This window comes from Candoia aspera, chromosome 1, assembly GCF_035149785.1.
Source record: "Candoia aspera isolate rCanAsp1 chromosome 1, rCanAsp1.hap2, whole genome shotgun sequence".
In the NCBI taxonomy this organism is placed as follows: domain Eukaryota; kingdom Metazoa; phylum Chordata; class Lepidosauria; order Squamata; family Boidae; genus Candoia; species Candoia aspera.
Genome location: NC_086153.1, coordinates 331,013,385 through 331,037,513, shown reverse-complemented (window position 1 = coordinate 331,037,513; position 24,129 = coordinate 331,013,385). Strand labels below are relative to the sequence as shown.

At 45.6% G+C, this 24,129-nt stretch overlaps 1 protein-coding gene across 2 annotated transcripts in view; it reads right to left on the bottom strand.

The window, feature by feature from the left end:
* The window catches only part of SSBP4 (single stranded DNA binding protein 4), a 51,560-nt gene extending 30,871 nt beyond the window's left edge, over window positions 1-20,689 (bottom strand). For both annotated transcript variants that reach the window (XM_063290709.1, XM_063290710.1), the window contains exons 1-3: window positions 20,437-20,689; window positions 9,932-10,004; window positions 7,142-7,203 (exon numbers count right to left, since the gene is read on the bottom strand). In XM_063290709.1, coding sequence (XP_063146779.1) covers window positions 7,142-7,203; window positions 9,932-10,004; window positions 20,437-20,492 — 191 coding nt within the window. In that variant the 5' untranslated portion in view covers window positions 20,493-20,689. The remainder of the gene's footprint in view (window positions 1-7,141; window positions 7,204-9,931; window positions 10,005-20,436) is intronic.
* Between the last annotated feature and the right edge of the window lie 3,440 nt (window positions 20,690-24,129).

Here is a 24,129-nt window from a genome sequence, read left to right as displayed (position 1 = left end):
TGATGAAGGTGAAAGAAGAAAGTGCAAAAGCTGGCTTGCAGCTAAACCTCAAAACAACCAAGATTATGGCAACCAGCTTGATTGATAACTGGCAAATAGAGGGAGAAAATGTAGAAGCAGTGAAAAACTTTGTATTTCTAGGTGCGAAGATTACTGCAGATGCTGACTGCAGTCAGGAAATCAGAAGACGCTTAATCCTTGGGAGAAGAGCAATGACAAATCTTGATAAAATAGTTAAGAGCAGAGACATCACACTGACAACAAAGGCCCGCATAGTTAAAGCAATGGTGTTCCCCGTAGTAACATATGGCTGCGAGAGCTGGACCATAAGGAAGGCTGAGAGAAGGAAGATCGATGCTTTTGAACTGTGGTGTTGGAGGAAAATTCTGAGCGTGCCTTGGACTGCAAGAAGATCAAACCAGTCCATACTCCAGGAAATAAAGCCAGACTGCTCGCTTGAGGGAATGATATTAAAGGCAAGACTGAAATACTTTGGCCACATAATGAGAAGACAGGACAGCCTGGAGAAGATGCCGATGCTAGGGAGAGTGGAGGGCAAAAGGAAGAGGGGCTGACCAAGGGCAAGGTGGATGGATGATATTCTAGAGGTGATGGATTCGTCCCTGGGGGAGCTGGGGGTGTTGACGACCGACAGGAAGCTCTGGCGTGGGCTGGTCCATGAAGTCACGAAGATTCGGAAGCGACTAAACAAATAAACAACAAGCCAGCAAGACTAAGAATTGTGGTTAATTCCAGGTCAGGGGCATCCATGGAAGGGACAACAAAGTCAAGATGGCAATTGTGATGCATGTAAAAAAGGAATGGGGCTTTGATCATGAGGGCACAGTCATCATCGCTGACTTTTTTGATAACCCCTACAGGTGACCCTGTTCCAGCAAACACAGTGCTTTCTAATGGGCCACCCATGAGCTGATGCTTCCCCTCAGAGTGGACAGTAGTTTGGGGATCTCCCGGAGCAAGGTTAAAAAAAACCCAACTCGTACTTCTGTAGCAGAAGTGCACAATTTGAGTCACTGGAGCTACGGGGACACCGACTGCATGGGATGTGGTCCTCAACACCTCCAAAATGGTTATCAAACTGTAATTTTTAATGCAATAGGAGAGCAGAATGATAAAATAAATGGCCGGAAAATAATTTTAATTTTAAACAGAGTGAAAGCTGATTTAGATTTTGCCCTGGCTTTGCGGAGTGCTTTTCGGAGCAAAGCACTGCCTTGTGCTACCCAAAGGGGACATCCCAGCCCTTGGCCCAGAAAAAGCTGCTCTCCAGTTCACATCAGAATGCCAGGAAAAGAATCCCAGTGCGGGGGCTGGCAGAAGAGACTGGCAGCTGCCCTTAGCTACCAGATGCAGAAGCTGGGCAGTCACTACAGTTAAGAGAATGAAATGCAATTTCACAATGAAATGCGATTTCATCCCTTCCTCTGGCTATACTCTCATTTATCTTTCCCAGCTTCACCTTGCAATCCAACAGGTCAGGTAGTTTTGCAAAGGATACTAAAATCAACCGACCTATTTGGTATCAAACTTTCTGAGCAAGGTCACGAGACAGACGAGGGCCCCCCAGGCTCCCACCCTAATGCTAACAAAGCAAGTATCTATCTTGGTGGGAGGATCTGTTTTGTAGCTGGACAGCTGCCCAAGCCCTCCAGTGGCCAAACTTCCACTTCACACGCATCTGACCTTCTCCATCTAGCTTCTGAAGGGTTAAACCCAGCAGCCTGGATCATCTTGCCTGCTTCAGCCTCCAATAAATCAGGCTGCCTGTTGGATTTCTGGGAAGCGGTCCCCTGGCCCCATGGGAAAGGAGTCACGTGATCTTGGCTGCTGCGTGGGGCCTCTCCCCTTGTGGTCTTTCTGCAAAGTCTTGGGGGGGGGCGAGGGAGAAGGGAGCAGAACTATCCCCATAGTGTCTGCCAAGAATTCGGTTGCCAAGAATTTTTAGAGGGACAAAGAGAATTAGCCACAGACCTGGAATTTCTTTCTCCCCATCAAGCATGTGTCTCTGTAGATTTACACACACAGACTTCACTTTGCCCATGATTCTTACTGTAAAATTAGAAGGCCCAGGGAGACTTGCTCTTGCCGGTTCAACAAACAACTGTACCCTGTTGTGGCAAAACCCAGCAATTGTCTTAGCACTGTTGTGTCATCCAGGCCGACATGGTGAGCCATCATCTTGTTTTTCTGTTTTGACATTGCACGTTACGCAAACATGTGTTTTGCTGACCTGCACTTAGGGTTCAAGGTGTTGTGTGAGCCAGCCATTCTGTTTTTGTAAATGTGACCATGGGCGGTAATTTGGAGGGGTATTCCAGAATGAGATTTTAAACTACTTCTGAAAGAGAAAGGTGAAGAGGGGCTGATGCTCAAGAACGAAGTGATGTGATGGACAATCCTGCTTTGCAGCTGCAAACAAACCACTCCCAACTTCTAATCTTGAAAAATAGCTCTATTATCCAAATTGGGGGGGGGGGGAGTTGGCACATATAATGTCTGAGAAGCCCCATTAAATTCACCCAGGCTTACTTCCTAGTTAACGAGCCCCACATTATAACAATCCTCTGGATGTTACCCTGAGCTGAGCCTCACTGAATTTCGCAGGGCTTATTTCCCAGGCTGTCAGCGTATGCAGTAACTTGTAATTTCGTACACCAAATGAGATTGCCTTTGCTAGAAGGAAGAGACTTCTTTCCATTTCTTATTACAGTAACAAGGATCACAATATCCTAAATGATAGGATATCCTGAAAGCTCAGCCCCCCTGGATAATGATCTGGGGGAGAGGGGGAGAAATTTTGGATTTCTCACCCAGAAGGCTAATGTTGCCAATGATAATTGATAAACCTGCAAGCAGGAAAAAGGGATTTCTGTGCCTGCCTTTACTCCCATGTTCTCTTGGGGAAAAAAATTATTTATTTTACAGTATTTATCACTCGAGCCAGTCCTGATTCTCTAGGCAGGATACAATAAAGACAAAGCAAAAATGTAAATTAAACAAAATAATATAAACCAAAGACATCTGTAAACATTTAAACCAATCTAATCTAATCTAACCTAACCTAATCTAAGGGCTGAACATGTACTGAAACGAAATTTTTTTGACTTGTTTACAAAATGCCAGCAAGTTCAGGGTCATCTGTACTTCTGAGGGAGAGTATTCCATAATGTGGGGGCCACCAATGAGAAGGCCTGTCACCTGGTCAATATGGCATGTTCCTTGTAAGGAAGGCACTCCTTCAACAGGTCCTCTCTTGAGGACCACACTGGACAGACAGGTTCAATTCTAGCAAGGTGTTGCCCAAATATCCTGGTGTTGCTCCACAAAGTCTTTAAGATAGACAGATAGATAGACACACACATACACAAAATGTATCTGTATATACAGTATATCTGATGCCACTTTGCTCTATAGAGTAGCATTAAGTGCTCTGAAGACACACCAGGAGAAGCTTTGGGATCTCATCCTTCCTGAATGGTGTGAGGAAATAAAAGTAATCCTCGTTTAGAGACCACAGCCGGGACTGGCAACTCAATTGTTAAGCAAAGTGGTCACTAAGTGAAATTGTGACTGTGCTTTCGATCTTCAGCTTTCCTTTGCTGCAAAGGTTGTAAATGTGAGGATCGGCCACAAAGGTACTTTTTCATTGCCATAACTGTGAACAGCTGCTAAACAAGACAGTCACTAAATGAGGACTACTTGAACTTCTCTTCTGTAGCTGATTTCCCATTTGAACCAAACTGGAATCAATGGGAATACAGGTAGTCCTCACTTAATGACTATTCGTTTAACAATGGTCTGAAGTTATGACAGCCTCGGAAAAGGTGCTTTATAACCTGTATTCACAGTTTTGACTGTCACAAAACGTCACACCACACCTGCAGTCACGTGATTGAAATTTGGGCACTTGGCAGCTGGCTCGCATTTACAACTGGTTGCAGCATCCTGAGGTCACATGATTGTGATTTGCGACCTTTTTTGTCAGTTTCCATCAAGAAACATCCATTGGGGAAGCTGGATTCGCTTAACGACTGTGGTGATTCACTTAATGACTGTTGTAAAAATTGTCATAAAATTGGGTCTGGTCACATGGTGACTCACTTAATGACCACACCGCTTAACAATCAGTATTTCAGTCCCTGTTGTGGTTGTTAAGTGAGGATTACCCGTATATAGAGAGAAAGAGAAAATATAGATATTCTCAGACAGAGAATCAGTGACTGAGAAACTGCTAATCAAGACTCAGCATATAATAAAACTATATTTTGTTAGCTATATCATATACACAGGTGTGGGGGTGTGCGTGTGTAACTAGATGCATGTGTCTTTGTGTGCAAGTATTTGAGTTGGCAGTGCTTAATCCCCCAAACCAAAGTGCTGTATATACTTTGCCCCAAACAACAGATACACATAAATTAGATGCAAGGAGAAAGAAAGGCAAGACAAATACCTTGCAGTCCATATGACATCAGACAGATAAAGGAAAATCTAGTCATTTCAACAGTATATAATATATTTGTGCATTTTTGACACTTTTAATGAACTGTCTCTTTATTATACCATTATGCTGCCAAATCCCATTGCTTTATTGTCCCTGATCCCAGAAATCTGATTCTCATGAAGGGCAGTAGAGAAATGTGTCACCCAAAAGGAAGATTCAGAGAGAAACAGAGAGGAAGGCTAAGAAAATAAAGTGACTGCGTAAAAAGAGAAGGCATGGGGAAGGAGAGGAGAGGAGAAACAAAGAAAGGGAGTGTGTGTGCTATGTTTTTCAAAAATGGGAAAGATGGAGAGAGAGAGAAAAAAAGGAAAGTGTAGCTGCAGCATGATGGTGTACATCATAAAACAAAATCGCCCTTCTTGAGAAAAGAAAGGGATGTGGTGGGGCGAAGGGTGGGCGGGAGGAGAGGGAAGGCGGCTGGAAGAAGGCAGATGCTCCAAACAGGCCCATCCGTCTAAAACTGTACAGCCAGCCAAATTTGGAGACTCGGGTAGGGGGAGTCAGCGTGGCGGGAGAGGGGGATGTGCAGCACTTCATCCATCATGCCCTCCAGCCTCTGTCCCCCCCCACACTTTCTAGGCCCTTTCCATGTGATAAGAGCCGGGGGGGGGGGACACTTATCAAGCCAGATCTCCACTGCCGCCACCCCCTAGTTAGGTCCCTGGAATATTCTGCCTCTGGATTCCACCAAATCACATCCATGTGTGGAAGCTGGAGCCAGACGCCGCAAAGGACAGGGGGGTTTCCGGGAAGGAGCACACGCACTGAGGGGGGAAAGCTCTTGAATGTGTTCCAGTTGTGCCTGAAGCCAACAACAAGAGTTGGGCGGGGGGCTACTTTTAAGGTTGGGACTGAAAGACAGAGCAGAAATCCAGGAGAGAGAGACACACACACCCTTCCCAAGTCAACGCCTCTTCTAAGGGTATCCAAAATTCGCTACCTTCCAGGAACTTTCTCCACCCTATTTTCTCTGCCAACAAACTCCTGCAGAAGGCAGAAAATAAGGATGGGTGTGGTAGGCCTGTATGTTTGTGTCTGTGTATATGACAAACACAGGGATCCTACGATCTACCTACATTATATGAAATTTGCATCCTGATGCAATCTCTTCTGCCATCATCCCAACTTTTCAAGTTTTTGCCACGTGCTCTATTTCAAACTGCATTAAGGACTAGTAAGTTGAAACTTGCTCTATTTTTGTTTTTTGTTTTTTTTTTAAGGAATGCAGATACTCTCAGGATGCTGATTCTTTCTTTCTTACTAGATTTTGAATATGGTCATCTCATGGCGGCATACATACTTAATGCTCCCACCTCCTGGCTTCTCCACAACAACCATCCTGTGAGGTGGGCTGGGCTGAGAGGGAACAACTGGCGCAAAGTCATCCAGCTGGCTTTTATGCCTAAGGGAGGACTAGAATTCGGGTCCTGGTTTCTAGCCCAGCACCTTAACACTATACCAAACTGGCTCTTGAGCCCAGCTCTACTTCTTCATAGAAGAAGTACTTCTATGTACTTCTGCAGGTATCTGTATTGAATATATCCCAAACAGTTTCAGGACACCCTCACACATACGTATTTTTTGGTCAAAGGAATGCGAAAATAAATTGCTATACATAGTCCTCGCTTACCAAATGCCTCGTTCAGCAACCTTTTGAAGTTATAGCAGTGCTGAAAAAGTAGATTTATGATCAGTCCTCAAACTTGCAGCCACTGCAGCATCCCCGCAGTCATGTGATCACCATTTGCGAGCTTCACTGCCGGCTTCCAAAAAGCAAAGTCAATGGGGAAGCTGGCAATAAATCACAAGTCACGCTCACATGACGTTGTGCTTAATGACTTGTGGTGATTCGCTTAATGACTGCAGCAGAACTAACATCATAAGTCTGGCGCAGTCACAAGATATTTCACTTAACAACTGTGTCATTTAACAATGGAGTTACCGGTCCCAACTGGGGTCAGTAAGTGAAGACTACCTGTACATTCTGAGAAGCAGGACAAGGTGGATGTCATTGGCCCTGATTTGTTCATGGCTGCCTCTTCAATTGTAAATCCTTGTTCTCAAACAGCAATGGTGTCACCAAAAAGTAAAAGAAACTTAGTGAGTGCAACAGATCCTTTATCTGAAGAAGTTTCTGGGTTCAATATCTGACAACATATCCTCTTAAAAAGACCTCAATCAGCACATAATGGAAAAGTCCCTTCTAGTCTAAGAACACGGAAAACCTTCATCATTCAGAGTAGCTGATAACAGATTTGATGAGCTGAGCTGGAAGGAAACTGCTTTCTATGTTCACAGGCCTGCCTTCCCCAATCTGTGCTCTCCAGACAGGTTGGCTAGGGATTCTGGGAGGTAAAGTTGAGACACTGGAGAGCATTGTATTTGGAAAGGCTGACACTGAATAATCGAGGGAATATCCATCTAGACCAGTGTTTCTCAACCTCAGCCACTTGAAGATGTGTGGACTTTAACTCCCAGAATTCCCCAGCAAGCATGGCTGGCTGGGGAATTCTGAGAGTTGAAGTCCACACATCTTCAAGTGGCCGAGGTTGAGAAACACTGGTCTAGACAACGCATTCCACCCACCATCCCATTGAGAATGATGTGGATGCTACTCACCACCACCAGGAGTGAAGGAAGCCAGGTGGTTCTCCCAGAGTAATGTTCTTTTCCCACCGGATCTGGGGAGAGGCAATGAAATACCAATTAAATAGATAAGACCAGTTTTCTGATTGAAAATTGAAGATTAACCTGAATTTTATAAATTCATGGAGGACAGGCCTATCAAGGGCTATTGGTCTTAATCACTCAATGTTCCCTCCAGGTTGGGGGCAACAGGTCTCCAAGCTCCTACTGCAAGAAAACCCCATCTTTACCGTCTTTGGTTCTGGATGGGGTTGCACTGTCCCAGACAGATCTGGTGTGTAATCTGGGGCTCTCCTGGACTCACGACTCCTGCTCGAAGAGCAGGTGGCAGCCGTGGACACGGGAGCCTTTCACAACTTTGTGTTGTGTGCCAGCTTCGCCCCTTCCTGGATTGGGAGGCCCTCTGAACAATCACTCACTCCCTAGTCATCTCCCACATAGACTACTGCAACGCACTCTACATGGGGCTCCCCTTGAAGAGTATCTGAAAGCTACAGCTGGTTCAGAATGCAGCCATGAGGGCAGTTTTAGGAGCTGGAAAAAAGGGCCCATATAACACCTTTGCTGCACGAGTTGCATTGGGTGCCTGTCTAGTTCTGGGTCCAATTCAAGGTGTTGGTTATCACTTTTAAAGCCCTACATGGCATGGGGCCAGATTACCTAAGGGACCGCCCCACCCCCATTACATCAACCCATCCCAACCAGGAGAGAGGGCATGCTACAGATCCTGTCCATGAGAGACTGTCGATTGGCAGGGTCCAGGAGGAGGGCCTTCTCTGCCATGGCCCCTGCCCTTTGGAATAACTTACCCTGAGAGGTGAGACAGGCCCCCACTCTCCCAGCCTTCAGAAAGGTAGTTAAGACTTGGCTATGCCACCTCGCTTGGGGCAAGGGGGGGATAGTTGATCATGGGGGTGGTTGGTACCTTGATATGGCCCTGAAAAATTTTACTAAGACCTCTTAGACTTTTTATTTTATATTTCTTATATTTATGTATATTTATATTTTATAATGAATCTTTTATTCTTTTATTCATTTGTAAACCGCCCAGAGTTGTTGCTATACGAGATGGGCAGTGAAGATGATAAATGAATGAATGGCTCCATTTACTCAATGGATTGAAGACCTGATTGCACTTGTCACCTATGAGAGGACTGCCAAACGGATGTAGACTTTGTGTGGATAAGTACAATGAAATATGGGACTCATTTATATAAAATATAGTAGTTTAGGGAAAAGCATGGTTATATAATCATATTATATACTGTATACACACACACACACACTTGCACCATATTTGCATTAGATAAATTTATATAGAATTGTAATTGATTATTATTGTAATGACATTATATTTCATATTTTTCTTTCTGATGTTTTTCTTTAAGGATCTGTTATGTATTTTTATAGCATTATGTATCTTTGTCCAAATTCAGTGTTATTAAGATTTTGTAGTAGTAATAGGGAGAACTGTGCTTCTGACAGACTTGAATCAAAAAGGTAAAATGGAGCAAACAGAAGAACAATTTCTTTTACATGGTTCTGTCATCTGGTACCTTTCAATTAAATATTTCTGTTTTAACATTTTATTCAAATTTATCTTTCCCCCATCCCCAGAGGGATGCTTTGAAGACACAAAGGAACTCCTTGTATAAAGAGATGCAACTAGGAGAAAATAAGAAAATGGAAATGGATGTTTAAATTGGCCCAGCTAATTGGCCACACCTGGGTTGACACCTTGACAAGTAAAAAAAGTTTAACTTGCTTAGCGATGGATGGGAGACCACCAGGAAATATAACACGAGGGCTAAACTGGAATGTCAGAGCAAGATTCCCAAAGACGGCAACGTCAAATCACTTCCCTAATGCTGCCAAAAAAACTACTCAAGGGAAACTTGATGTTTTTATTTTAATCACTACAAATCACATTATGATGGCCCCTGGCCTGTGTTCAAAAATATATTTAAAAAGGGATTACAAAGTTTGTACGGAAGGAAGCACCTGCAAACTTTGTATTGTTTTGTCATTTATTAGAACCCTCTCTGCAGAACCCCCAGTTTTAAAGAAAATCATAGAATCAGAGGTTTGGAAGGGACTTTGGAGGTCTTCTAGTCCAACCCATCCCTGTATCTATATCTATATCTATCTCCAACCCATAGATATCTACGTATATCTATATCTGTATCTGTATCCAACCCATATATATATATATCTATATGTGGAGTCCTTGGTGCTCTCTGAGCCTTGTTGTTTTCTTGCAGACATTTCATTGCCAGACTAGGCAACATCTTCAGTGTGAAGAGGGCTTGCTCTCAGTTTATATACTGTGGCTTGTCCTGCTTGTGTTGGTGGAGGTGTTGTTCCCTCCTTGGGAGTACCTTGATTGGGCTGTTGTTTGCTGCGTGGTTAACAACAACACCTCCACCAACACAAGCAGGACAAACCGTGGTATATAAACAGAGAGCAAGGCCCACTCCCTTTTCCCACTGAAGATGTTGCTTAGTCTGGCAATGAAACGTCTGCAAGAAAACAACAAGGCTCAGAGAGCACCAAGGACTCCACACTTCAACCCTGAGCTACAAATATTCTCGATTGGCACTACATCTATATCTCCAACCTATCTATATCTATAGCTATAGCTATATCATCTCCAACCGATATATCTATATCTTTATCTATCTCCAACCTCTCTCTCTAGAACAAAGTGTGTCAATGGATATTCCTCCCTCTGGTCACCCCCCTGGCTTTGGTTCCTATTCTTACCTCTGAGAGGAAGGTCTGTGCAGATTTCTGAGCCCCAACATGAAGGAGATACTCATATACATACAGTGCCAACCTGAGGGAAGAAGGAACAAAACTTCAAGTACTCCACTTATTTAGGAACACCCAAACAATTAAAAAGCCTGTCTGGGTCTTCCCTGAGCATTCCTAGATATTAGATGAGGTCCCTGAAGACATATTGGTAGCAGAGAATTAACAGCATCTTCTCCATCATGGTCATTTTGGATTATTTTAGGGGATCAGATCAAGCTCCATCAATCCTACAGGCAAACTCCAACCAACCAGGGCTTTTAGGAAGCTTATGGGTGGGAAGTAAAGCAATTGGGCCCATCTACACTGGCCCAGCACTGAAATCAAAGGTAGACGGCCTTGGAAAGTAGCCATCTTTAGTAGTGAGATCTAGTAGCCATAATTACTCTGTGTTTCTTTCAATACTCACACCATCTTGGCTCAATTAATCTTCTGAGTTCACACATCATACTGAAGTATCATTGGCAAGTCTGTGGCTCTGCGCAGTATGCACACTTGATGGCTTCCTATCTGACCCACTTCCTGTGTCATATTTTCATGTGGGTTTTGACATCTGCATTTTCATTTAAGCATCTGAATAACCTGCACTGGGGCAACACTAGTCTGCTGCTAACACAACTTCTACCATTTTCTGATATTCTTTTTTTTAAGCATGAGGATAAATTTGCTCAGTATAAGGAACAGGAATAAGGAGGATTATATAGAATTTGAGATTTAATTATAGATGGAAACCCTACAAATTCTAAGTGTGTTTTGCAAAAGAAATTGTCACAAGTACCACCCTGGTTTCAAATGAATCGAGCCCAATCAATCCTTTGTAAAGTATCCAGGTGTCTTCAATTAAAACCAAGAACAGCTTGAAGAATGGTATGTATTTACTTCATTCAAAGTATTGTATTAATATGAAATACTTATATTAAACACAACAGATTCTCTTGAAAGTTTAAAAATACTCTGGGAGAATGCTGGGATTTGAACTTCCTGAGACTCACTGGAACATTTTGTAGCATACATTTATTTTAAATCTATTTCAGCAATTCATTAGGAATTGATCTAAAGATAATCCATAGGCGGTATTACACTTTGCGTAGCATTTCAACATTAATTGTAATATTTCCAGATTGTACTGGTTGGATTATAAACATATTGGCACATATTACTAACTTTGATAGCAATGTCTAATTAGTTAGGCCTTGCAGCTGAAAATTTTTGAAGAACTTGGGAAAGTCACCAATCTTTCGTAATGAATCCTGCTGTTCATTTATTTTTTTCTAGCTCATATAAATTAATGCAGTATAAGAAGTTGGTTCAGTTCCTGTGTTAGATGCCAGGTTTGATATCATCAGAAACATCAGAAAAGTAAAATACATCTTTCCTTGGATGAATATTATATAAAGATATAGAAAATTGTTTTAGATGAAAAATAGAGAGTTTTTAAATACTCTGAGGACAAGTTCATCTAAATCTGATCATCATTTATTGTCTATATTCTGTATGTTTTTCCCTAGTACATTACCTTCATCTGAATAACTCATTTTGGCCAGAGAAACTGAATATATTTAAAGTATTTGTATTTCTCTATAAGATTACATATGTCTTTATTATGCTACTAAGTTTTCTTTTTTCTTTGATTTAGTTACTGGTTTAATGGTCCTTTTTAATCTTACTTTTGCTGGCCTCACCATGTCACCAAGATGATCTGGGAGAAATTCTACAATGAGCGAAGCTTGCGATACAGAAGCTTCAGGAAAAACACAGAGAAGCAGGGATATTACAGAGATAGTCTATCGGTGGTCAGACCAGAAAGTGTGGACATTTTTCTCCCAGTCTCTTAATGCTAAAACCTGGTGAACTTTTTCACACAATGCATAGTTAAAGTACTAAACTGGCCATTGGAGTCTGGTGCCAGAGGTGTCTGCAGTGAGGTCAAAGAAGTCAAGATGGTGGCTGTGACTGTGCAGTCAAGAAGAGCCCCAAGGGGTGGAAAAAAACTGTTTCAGCCTCTCTATTTCGTTTGCTGTCTCTTGTGACCATAGAAGGTATGTCGAGCTAAACTCCCTCCCTCCGCCCCCCATGGCTCTGACTTCAATTGAGCCACCCCCATTTATTTTTATACTTTACTCCAATATTTCTCAACCTTGGCAAGTTTAAGATGGGTGGACTTCAACTCCCAGAAAAGCCAGCAAAGCTGTCTAGGGAATTCTGGGAGTTGAAGTCCACGCATCTTAAACTTGCCAAGGCTGAGAGACACTGCTTTACCCAAAAGAAAACCCAACTAAGAAGCAACAGCCTACAGACTGAGATGCTGCCCAAGATGACCGCTCCGAATATCTCTGGGACAGCCTTTGGATGCTTCAGCCATCTGGCACAGGATCAGCAGGTGAGTCTCCAGGAGTGTCTGTCGAGGTGGGGACAAAAATGACAGTGGCTGCAGCTGTGTAGTCAAAGCCCAACCCCCTTTACTGACACACATAAAAGGGGCGTGGCTTCAATCATGCAGTCACCATCTTTTTTTTTCCTTCCCCCCACAGTTCTCCTTGTGACCTACCCTGGCTCAGCACTGCAATGATGACCAACCATTTTTTGTATGTACCTTTGAGTCAGTAACTCCTGGCAACTACCTGGATGAGTCCACGCACTTTTCTTGCCAAGATTTCAGAAGAGCCTTGCCCTTGCCTTCTTCTTTCTAGAGCTGAGAGAGGGGGACTGGCCCAAGGTCACCCAGCTGGCTTCGTGCCTAAGGCAGGACTGGAACTCAAAGTCTCCTGGGTCCTAGTCTAGAGCCTTTAAGTACAGTAATGGACCAAACTGGCTCTCAACCAACCAATTAATTGCCATTAAAAGGGAACTGGATAAAATGTATGTAGGATAAGGCTGTTAAAGACTATGAGTCAAGACTTTCAGCAACAGAGACAGGATTGTAATATTCACACAACACACTAGACCAGATCAGTTAAAGACATAGCAGTTGTATTCCAACAACCACTAAGGGTAGTTGGTCTTAACCTGGTTCATCTATTTACCTATTTTTGGTGGCACAGCCTGTTGCCCCCCCAAGCCCATCTGGTTTATGGTTCAGTTCTTGTGTGAACTCAAGAAATGAATTGTACTTCATATCAAATATCCACACTGCATCATGCAGTCCATATTCTGCTTCCCATAATGATCCATCAGATCTGATAATTCCATGAAGCCCACATACGTGGCATGAAGGGAGCAGCCCATCCCTTGCATTCAGAGATAGAGTGCCTCTGAACATGGAGGTTCCATACGTTAATCCTAGCCAACAGCTTCTAAAAAATTTTTCCACTTCCTCCATAAATGTATCTAATCTCACTTTATCTCCCCTCCAAGCCAGCGGTCCCTGATCTTTTGGGGCTAGTGGATTCATTTGGAATTCTGAGCACTTGTTATGGGCGATCGCACAAAGTAGCTGCCCAGATGCACATAGCCAAACATGAAATATTCATTTACCTGAAGACAAACTGCCTTGCTCTGTCCTTTTTCTGAACAGGTAGGCATATTTCTGGAAAAACAAACAAACACCAGGCTGCAGCCACTCAGTTTTCATTTTCTAATTAATGTCTTTGGGATCTATGTGGGGCCTAAAACCATTGATGCAATTATTGGTCAATATTTTGTACTATGATAGCTTCCTATTTGAAAAAACTAAAATAAAGGCAGGTAAAGTAAGTATCTATCGAGAAAGCTTGATATGGGGACATCTGGCTTGTAAATTCTATATTGGGGACTAGGATTAGGATAGTGGCTATCCATACCTGTTGAAGCCAGTGAATTCTGTAAATTAATTTTCCATTGCATAAAGGACCTCCTTTAAACTGCCTTGAACTGTCTGGCAGTTGCATATCAAGGACAGCAGTGTCCTTTGGATTCAACCACAAACAATGCTCTGGAGCATGCAGGAGCAGGAACAGGTATCTGCCTGCAATTCCTAAAAGCAGCCACACCTATCCCAGGATTGCACAGCAGCTGCCGAGCCAGAGATGCAGCTGTTTCAAAGAGCTGCAAACAGGTTCTGTCTCTGCACTCCTGCGCTGCACAGCTCTAGTTGCATTCTCTCTACCACTGTCCAAATTCTATTGCTGTGGGAACAACAGGCCCTACTTCCCCTGTTCCCCAAACTGTTCAGCTTTTGGCCACACTGCAGACAGGTGATCCACATCTTCTTGTAAGTCAGTATCCCCTCAACAGTAGACCTGGCCCCATGGCCACAGAAAGGAAGCTCAACTGCCTTCCTTTTTCACTTCTGTGTTGGAATGGGCCACTTTCCAGGAATCTGTGGCTGCAAATCTCAACGTACGACTTGTTAGATTTATATCCCAGCTTTCCTTCCAGAGAAAAAAGCAATATGATAGCACTCTCTCTTCTAATATTTTCCCCCAGCAATCCTATGAAGGGCATCAAGGTCCTTCTTCTTCTGAATCAATGGTATTTAAAAACATGTGAAGGAAGGAACGCTGGCTGAAGAATTAATAGTGCAGTAAAGAACCTCAGAGAATCCTTCTATTAAAGATTCATATTTTGTTGCCATGTTTTAGTTCCTAATAGATCACCTCCATTTACAGAAATGCCTTTCTAAACAGGAACAATGGGTCTGCAAAGGAGGTGCCAAAAAAATCAAGATGGTGGTTGTGACCATGCAATCACAGCCCCACATTTTAATGAGTGACCATCTTGATTTTTTTGACTGCCCCTGCAAGTACCCCCAAAGCAGCATTGAATATAGTTGTTCAAAATTCTGTATTTCTCCTTAAGTAATTAGCCTAACATAGATATTCCAAAAACACAGTGATTAAAAAATATATATTTTTACTCAAAGTAGAGTGAGGATTTTTTTTCTTCCCCTTAGTTATGGCATTTTGTACTTTCAGTGTTTTCTTGACACTCTTTTAAATAAAAGTTTTCAGAACTCTCGTCTTGTCATGCAGTAAAGTTTGTGGGGTGCCACGGGGATCAGTACTCTCCCCTCTCCTTTTTAACATCCACATGAAACTGCTGGGTGAGATCATCCGTCTCCATGGGATGAGGTATCATCAATATGCTGTGGGGATACTCATACAAGTGATGCTGTGGCTGCCCTCTCCAGGTGCCTGGGGGCTGTGGGGGTCTGGATGGGGAACAACAGGATTCAGCTGAACCCTGGTAAGACGGAGTGGCTGTCGGTTAACAACCCCTCGGCTCCTAGGAATTTGCTATCTTTGGTTCTGGATGGGGTTGCACTGCCGCAGACACATCCAGTGCGTAACTTGGGGGTCCTCTTGGACTCATGACTCCCGCTCCAAGAGCAGGTGGCAGTCATGGCCAGAAGGGCCTTCGCGCAACTTCGTGTTGTGCGCCAGTTACGCCCCTTCCTAGAGCAAGAGGCCCTTTGAACAGTCACTCATGCCCTGGTCATCTCCCATACAGACTACTGTAATGCTCTCTACATGGGGCTACATGTGTATCCAGAAGCTACAGCTGGTCCAAAATGCAGCCGCATGGGCAGTTTTGGGTGCCTCAAGATCAGCACATATTACTCCCTTGCTCCGCAAGCTGCATTGGATGCCAGTTTGCTTCTGGGTCCAATTCAAGGTGTTGGTTATCACCTTTAAAGCCCTACATGGCATGGGTCCAGGTTACCTAAGGGACCATCTCATCCCCATTACATCTACCCATCCCACCCGGTCATGCAGAGAGGGCATGCTACAGACCCCGTCTGCAAGAGAATTCCATCTGGCGGGGTCCAGGAGGCGGGCGTCTCTGCAGCAGCTCCCGCCCTTTAGAACATCCTTCCCCCGGAAGTGAGGTTGGCCTCCTCCCTTCTGGACTTCAGAAAACAGTTGAAGACCTGGTTTTGTCACCACGCCTGGAGTGGGGAGAGCAAGAGCCACTCTTGGGGTTGGTTGGTTCCCTAGTCCTGCTGGAACCGGTCCTGTCCCCTTTGGGTGGAATTAGATCTGCCATCACTTGAATTTTATTGTATTTTATATTTATATTTACTGATATTATTCTGATTTTATTGAATTTTATACTGTTTTATTGTGAACCGCCCAGGGTCCCCTGAGTGGGGGAGATGGGCGGTAATAAAAATATGACAAAGTTCTTTGGTAGATCCCGGGCATGAATGGATTCCTCTGTCTCAGTTGAACACCTTGGCCACTACGCTCTCCTGAGTCTCTGTGCACAGAAAGTATCTCTGTATCTTTCCTTCTTTCCTTGGGATCCTCCACACAGGTGGATCTGTGGTGCAGAAGTTGAATTGTTGAACTAGAACAGTGTTTCTCAACCATGGCAGTTTGAAGATGTGTGGACTTCAACTCCCAGAATTCCTCAGCCAGCATGGCTGGCTAGGGAATTCTGGGATTTGAAGTCTACACATCTTCAAACTGCCAAGGTTGAGAAAACTGTTCTAGAACATAGTTCTAATCCACTTTCACCTGTGGAAGCTCATAGTGAGACTTTAGGACAGTCACCCTCTCTCAGTCCAACCTACCCCACAGGGTTGTAGTTATAGGGAAATCCCCGTATTAACTGCCTTGAGCACCTAGCAAAAAGGCAGAACATAAATCCAAATAATAATAATAATAATATAAGTCAGTGTCATTTGTTGTTACCTTTAAAAATATTCACAATAAGTGATGATGTATTACATACTCAGTCAAGCCGTTGTTCCATCTTGCCTACACTTTTATCTAAATAATCAGGGACTCTTCTTGAGATGATGTTTTTTTTTCCCCCAGCCACTGGACCCAAGTACTATTTATATGGAAATGAGGGTTCAGATGTTGGGGCTTTCTGTGCGCAAAGCAAATTGTGCAAACTTACTGGCTGCCTGAAAGAGCTGGAGGACACGGCATTTCAGAGCCATGTTCTGCCAGTAGCAGCTGTCTAAGATATTAGCTACTGGAGATGTCACAGACTGGACCTGGAATTCCTGAAGAAAAAAGATGTGCTCTACCTATGAGCAAGGCTCTTCTCCTTGCCAAAAAAAATGGCTTTAGTCAGGCAAAAAGAGCCATAAAATCTAGATATAGGCAGATGTTCTAGCAACCAACTAAACACTATTAACCCTTGCCCAGACACATTTATTTATTTATTTGATTGATTGATTTATATGGCCATCCATCTTGTAAAACACAACTCTGGGCTACTCACAATAATAATAAAACCAAAAAACAAGAAAATCAGGTGCCTGACCCACATCTTCGATCCATACAATCCTCAGGCTCCAACCTTACCTCATCCTAATGCCCAGGGGAAAACCCAGCCCTTTATGGCTTTCTGGAAGCTAAAAGTATGTAGGCCTGCTGGATCGAGGGGGAAGGGTGTTCTCCAGTTGGCTTACACAACACTGGCCAGAGTTCCCCAACCTGATGCTTGCCAGATGTGCTGGACTTCCAGTGCCTATAACCCCGGTCAGCAGGGGAATCAAAATTCAACATAACTTAAAAGGCACCAGGTTAGGAAAGTGAGGTCTACCATCTGGAATTCTTGGGACAGCAATTTTGCCCAAGTTCAGATGCTTCCAGTTGCCTTGCATCCTCTTCAAGACAAATTCCTTAATGCACCCAAATATCTGTAGATTTACTTCCAAGAGAGGGAATATGGGGAAGTGGTCCAAGTTGTACAACTTGGTATCTTAGAATTCACTAAAGCACCTCTCAGCTTCAGCCTTCCTATTTGCATTATGTGGACTATGATGAGTAGACTACTTTATAGGAATTTTCTAGAGGGAAAGTTTTTTAAAAACATTCTGAAAATATTGTATTTTTATCTCCCACATACTCTTATTGATTAGCCTAGCTACTAAAAGCTGTGCAGTGGAAATAATTCAGAAAAGATGCTTGATCAGAGCATACAGGAACACAAGCATAGCACCTATCCGCAACTCTTAAAAGCAATCCAGTTTTTTTTCTAGGATCATGCAAATTCCCTCTACAGCTATTGCATGGTTCAGGAAAAAGACACGGCTGCTTTAAAGAGCAGCAGACCGGTCCTACATATCTGTCTGTGTGTGTTCCACTGCACCTTTGTGCAACTGAATGTGAAGTACTGCACAGCCTTACTTGCTGCTATGCAATCTCTCTCTAGCCTTTTTTTTTTTTTGCTTCAGTGCAATGGCCCTTTTGCCTTCCTTAAAAGCCCCCATTCATCCATTATCTGGGATGCAAACATCCAGATGTCCACTAAAAGTAAAGAGCAACAGAAAACTCTTTAATACTTTGCTGCTATCAAGTGGTCATCCAGCTTTCTGCAGCCCAAATATGATACCACATATGAGATTTGTTTCCAGAGCCACTGCCATCACAATTGCCAACTTTCTCTCTTGCTGCTGTTCTTGTGGTTTTAAGCTGCACCTCAGCAAGAAGGAATTAATTAGCTGAAGCTTGTTCAAGGCATGGAGAGGAAGCAGCCGGGGGGGGGGGGGGGAACTTTCCCTGACCAGAAGTCTTTTGGCCAAACAGCTGTTAGACCAGGCCCGCAACTAGGGTCTGTGTCACCAGGGGCAAACATGGATTCTGTGCCCATTTTGGCGCCCCCCAGCGCTCATTTTGGTGCTCCCCCAGCGTGGCGCCTGGGGCACATGTCCCGCTTGCCCCCCCCCCCCCCATTGCAGCTCTGTGTTAGATCAGAGGGGAAGGGCCGGGAAAGGGGCACAAAAGATTTGCAAGCACCCCAGCAAATTATCCAAGAACTTTACTATTAATATTTATGTACTGTTATTCCTTGAGAGCCAGTTTGGTCTAGCGGTTAAGGCGCCAGGCTAGAAACCAGGAGAATGTGAGTTCTAGTCCTGCCTTAGGCATGAAAGCCAGCTGGGTGACCTTGGGCCAGTCCCTCTCTCTCAGCCCTAGGAAGGAGGCAATGCCAAACTACTTCTGAAATCTTGCCAAGAAAAACTGCAGGGACTAGTCCAGGCAGTCGCTGAGGAATGGCCAAAAAAAAAAAAAAAGGCAACATAAGCAGTGTATAAACAGATGTCATAAAAAGAGTTTTCTGTTCCATAAATCTTAGAATTCAGTGGCCACTAAAGAAAATAACAACAGTCCAAAATGGTGAGCTCCCTGGTCATCCTAAGGCAGCTTTTTTCCCAGCAGGTACCTCCAGATGTTTCAGATGTCAATGTTCCTAATTCACAGGCAGCACAGTCCAGAACTTCCTGAGGGCATAAGAGTAGGAAAGGCTGTCTGTGCTTCGAAAAGCCCACCACATACCCCATCTAGTTCTGGTGGCTAGGGGCAGCTTGCTCTATCTTGTGGCTTTGAGTTCCACACCTCAGCCAGAAGGGGGTATTGCAGAGACCTAACCTATGCATGCCTGCGTAGTCCAAAATCAGAGAATGTAAAAAGCCCTCTGCTGGGGGGGGGCAGCTCTGCAATACCAGCCTCTGGACTGTTAGGACCCCCTCCTTTGTAAATAACTTTGGTATGCATGTTTTAATCCTTCCCCAATGAGGTCTCCCTCCCCCCCCCACGTATACCCCTCCCCGCACCTTGAGTAGCCCCCACGTATTTCATAACCTCCTCAGCTCTGGCAAGCAAACATACAGAGTCCCCCTGTTGGGGGGGGGGAGATGGGCGGTGATAGAAATTTGAATAATAAACAAACAAACAAACGAACATCCGCGCTGAGGAAAACTGAGGTCACCCCCCACCCAGGTATTCAGCGCCCTCATTCCAGCGCATACAAGCAGAGACGCGGCGGTTCTATTTCTAGGGGGGCTAACCGCCACTTGTCACGCTCGTCCTCCCCCGAACCTAGGAAGATCTGGGGGAAAAGACGGGGTCTGTCGAAGACAGGAAGAGACACCAGCCGCCCACGTGTGCCTGGAGCAAACAACTGAGCGATGCAGGGAGGAAGCGAGCGGCGGGGGGGGGGGGCGAGGAGAAGCTGCATTAGATGCACCCACTCCGCGCCCGGGGGTTTGCGCGTGGTCTCCAGGCAAAGGCCGCCCGCCGGGTGCCTCAATCCAGCACCCTCTCGTCGCACGTCGGGCGAGAGCGCAATGTGCCTCGGGCAGCCTCAGCTTCTCCAACCTCTCCCAGGGTGAAGGCTGCGTGTGCGGGGGAAGGAGGACGCCTCCAGTCTCCCCCTTCTCTGCCTCCACCAGGAGCAACTCTTGCGTTCCTGGGCGATCCCTCCCCAATTCCAAAAGACCCTCCCGTAACTTTTCCCCCGACGGCGCCCACCAGCAGCGCCAAGGCCCCCCGAGGCTCCCTCGCGCCGAGGGGAGCCGCCGGCGCCCAATCCGAGGGAGGGAGGGCGCGCTTTCCAGGGGAGGGGTCGCGGCTGGAGGCGCGCGCGGCCAACTCCAGCTTCAAAGTTTAAGCAGGGAAGAGCGGAGTTGCCTGGAAGCGGGGGAGGTCGGAGGGGTGGGGTCCCAAGGCGTCCCCGACCGTGCCCCGATCCCCGGGGAGAAGGACGCGACGGGGGCGGCCGGGAAGCGGAGCACTTACTTCTCGCGCGCCTGGCCGTCGGAGGGCACGCTGGAGCCCTTGCCCTTGGCGTACATGGCTCGCGGGGAGGCCCCCGCCGAGGCACCTGCCGTTAGAGGAGGAGGAGGACGCGGTCTGGGAATCGGGGCCGCCGCCCGCAGCAGCGCTGGAGCCCCATTGCGCCGCCGTCGAGCGCCCCCCGAGCGAGACTGAGCGCGGAGCCTGCGGACGCCACCCCGACTGAGAAGGCTGGGCGCCGCGCCGAGGGCTCCGGGCTGCCTCCGAAGAGCGAAGACGGCTCCGGCAGACCCTCCCCTCCCCGCGCCCTCCCCCCTCCGCCTTTTCGTGGCTGTTCCAAGAAAGGGGCCTCCTCCCCCTCCTTGCCTCCATCGCCTGGGCTCTTAAAAGGGCAATGCCATTTCCAGCTGGAGGAAGGCAAGAGGGAGGGGGCCGTGCAGCCTCGGCTCAAGTCTTAACCGCTGGTTCACGCTTGTTCTGGGTCTCCCGGGTTGGCTGTTTAATTTACGCGAGCAGGCTGGGTTCCCTCTCCACGTTTAGCCAAGTCAGATGGAGACCTCGCGGCTGCGTTTGTGGAATCGGCTAGGCTTGGAGAGCGCTAACTTTGGGGGTTGGGAGGAGGGGAGGCTTGGGATGCTGTGTGGACCCTGCCCTGTTGGTTAGTTTATGGCTTCGCATATTGTTAATGGGCTAATTGAATACTAAATTAAGTTTAATTAATTAATTAATTAAATTAATACTAAATTAACTGTGCGAACAGTTAAAGTAGTAGGTGGGCCACCCTTGAGTTTGAGGCTGAGGGTATGGTCTTGGACACTGCTTGGACCATTGTCTTGGAACCTCTCCTACCTTGCAGGATTGTTGTAAAATAAAATGCGGGATAGAAAATAAAATTAAATAAGTAAATAAAAGCAAAGTCTATGGGGAAAGGGTAAAATGTAACCGTAATAAATAATAATGTAATCTGCACAGGGATAATCCATCTCAGGGCCATCTAATAGCTTCATTAATGTAGTTCTTTAAAAAAGAGATCAGAACTGGAGCTGCTAAGCTGCTTACTCTCCAGGTTATATTGTTCCCAACTCAACAGAGGGTTGAAAAAAATTGTGTGAAGGGTCTCAGGTCTCTTGCCTGTTCAGCTGGCAGCAGAGAACTCTGAAAACAGCAGAATGAGCCCAAAGAGGACGCCCTCACCTCAGAGCCTCCATCTCAGAGGCAGCCCTCTGCTAAGACAGGCTGAAGTCAGGCTAAGGTGCTCCAGCCTGGAACAAGAGTTTTCCACCCTGTGCTAGCAGGAGACCTCCCATGTGGACATTAGATGGTACATGGAGATCAGCTCTGAAATCAACACCTCCATACGCCATTTAATTCACCCATAGGGTGCTGCACCTCCATGCCCAGTTTCCGTGGCTGCCAGAGGGACTGGACACCTCAGTGGTGCATCCTGTCATTTCTCCCCCTTCTCCTCCTGGTTCAGCCATGGCAATATCAGTCTTCTGGAAGATGGGGCGCAGGTCCCACCAGAAGGTTGATATTCCCACTGATGCACAAGTCAAAAGGCCCGTCAGGGCAGCCCCCTCCCCCACAAGGGTTGACTTTTCATTGAGTCCCTTCTCTTCCATGGAAATCATGCAATGCTTTTTTAAAAAGTTCTAGCCATATGGATAAACCTTAAAAACTAGAAAAAGGCAAGATTCCAGCCCCCAGGAGAAGTGGCTATTCCAGCAGCTGACCCTCCTGGTTTGGGGCTGGCTGATTGGTGAGGGGCTGTCCCCACACCCAGCTCCTTTTTTCCATCCCTGGCTTGGAAGTTGAGAAGGAGATGCTGTTCTGAAAGTGATTTGCAACTACATTACCAGCTTCCTTGCTGAGGCATGGTAAAAGGTAGGCTATGGGCACAGTGGGTTTTCTATTGGCGTGAGTCCTGCATTCGTAAATGGGCTGGATCCACCCAGGGGCTGCAGAGAAAAAAAATCCTGAAAAATTCTCTCCATGCATCTCTTTGAGAAGCAGTGGCTTAGAATGTTGCTGACTGTTCCATTCTAAGTCCCCTCCCGTCTCACTTGAAGTCATGTGACCCAGAGTAGCATTATCCTTAGGAGTTTCTGAGGATTTCAAAAGCCATGCTCAGCATGGTTTCCCAGCTTGTTTTCTTTTGTATCATGTCTGTTAGAATGTGATGCCAACTGAAGTGAATAATTGTAGCTCAGGGTTGAACTGTGGAGTCCTTGGTGCTCTCTGAGCCTTGTTGTTTTCTTACAGACGTTTCATTGCCAGACTAGGCAACATCTTCAGTGCAAAGAGGGAGTGGGCCTTGCTCTCAGTTTATATACCGTGGCTTGCCCTGCTTGTGTTGGGAGGGGTGTTGTTTTCTCCTTGGGAGCTCTTTGACTGGGCTGTTGTTTGCTGCTTGGTTGATTGCCTGAGTTAATAGTTCCTTGATTAGGGTGTATTGTGCTGTTTGATGGTTCATCTGGTGTTCATCCTAGTGTTGATTTTTGCATATCTGGGTGTTGATTGCTGGCAAGGGAGTGTACTGGTCTTTTGGCTTTTCTGTTGTCTCTGTTAGAATGTGAGCCTACAAAACAGTCCACATTGTTTTCAATCCAACAGACTCTAGAACAGATTTATTTTTAAAATCTTATTAATATAGTATGAATGCTTCCAACCCCCCCCCAATTTTTTCTGATATATAAGAACACTAAATAGTCTTTTGACTAGATCGGTACTTATTCTTGTTGAGTTATGTGATAGGATTTGATTACAGCCTGCCCTGGGTAGGGGTTGGACTAGAAGATCTCCAAGGTCCCTTTCAATCCTATGGTTCTAATTCCAGTATGATTGTCCTAAAAAAGAACTGTGATTGAGCTGTGTAAGTAGAAACATGCAGGCCTTCCACTCCAAAAACTAAGGTCTTAGTCTTTTGGTCTAATAAGGCCACCTAGTACTTCATTTTGTACCAACTGAGTGCAACAGGATGCTTTCAGGAAGACCGTTATCAGCACACAAATACAGTTGAGACCTTCTGCTCATGTTCCCAAGCAACCGGTTCTCAGTAACCAGAACTGAGAAGTATATCCCCTCTCTGGAGGTGGTGACATACAGCCATCCCATCTAGTAGCCATTTGGAGCCTTAACTTTAGGCTGACCATATTTCCTTGAGACAAAAACAGGACATTGGGATGGCAAAACCGGACGGGGTTAAACTTATGTAGTATTCCGTATTCACGAAAAATATGATAAAAAAAGTTATCGACAGTAAGCTGGGAAGGTGCGGGAGGGGGAGGTGCGGCAATGGTTGGGTCCGGAGAGGCTGGTGCAGGGGTGGCCTTGGGCGGAGAGGTTGCAGGAGGGCTGCCAGCTGGGACGGAGGAGAGGAAGGAGGCGGCAGGAGGCTGGAGAAGTGCAGGAGGGCTGAGGGCGGCAGTGAGCTGGGACGGGAGGACAGGAATGGAGGAGTCCAGTGAACAGTTGTCCGACAAACTGTTCCTCTCTGGTGCGCCCTTTTATTTTATTTTCTTCCCTCCATTTTGGCCTGAGAGCCAATCGGCTTCTTTTCTTCTGGACGCGCTTTTCCGACCGGCTTCCACTGCACTGATTGGCGGTGGCGACTCTTCCTCTTGCTCACCGCCAATCAGCTGTTCCTGCGGTTCTGCTCCAGGCTTCCTGCCGGATTGAGAACTACTGCCAAGTCAG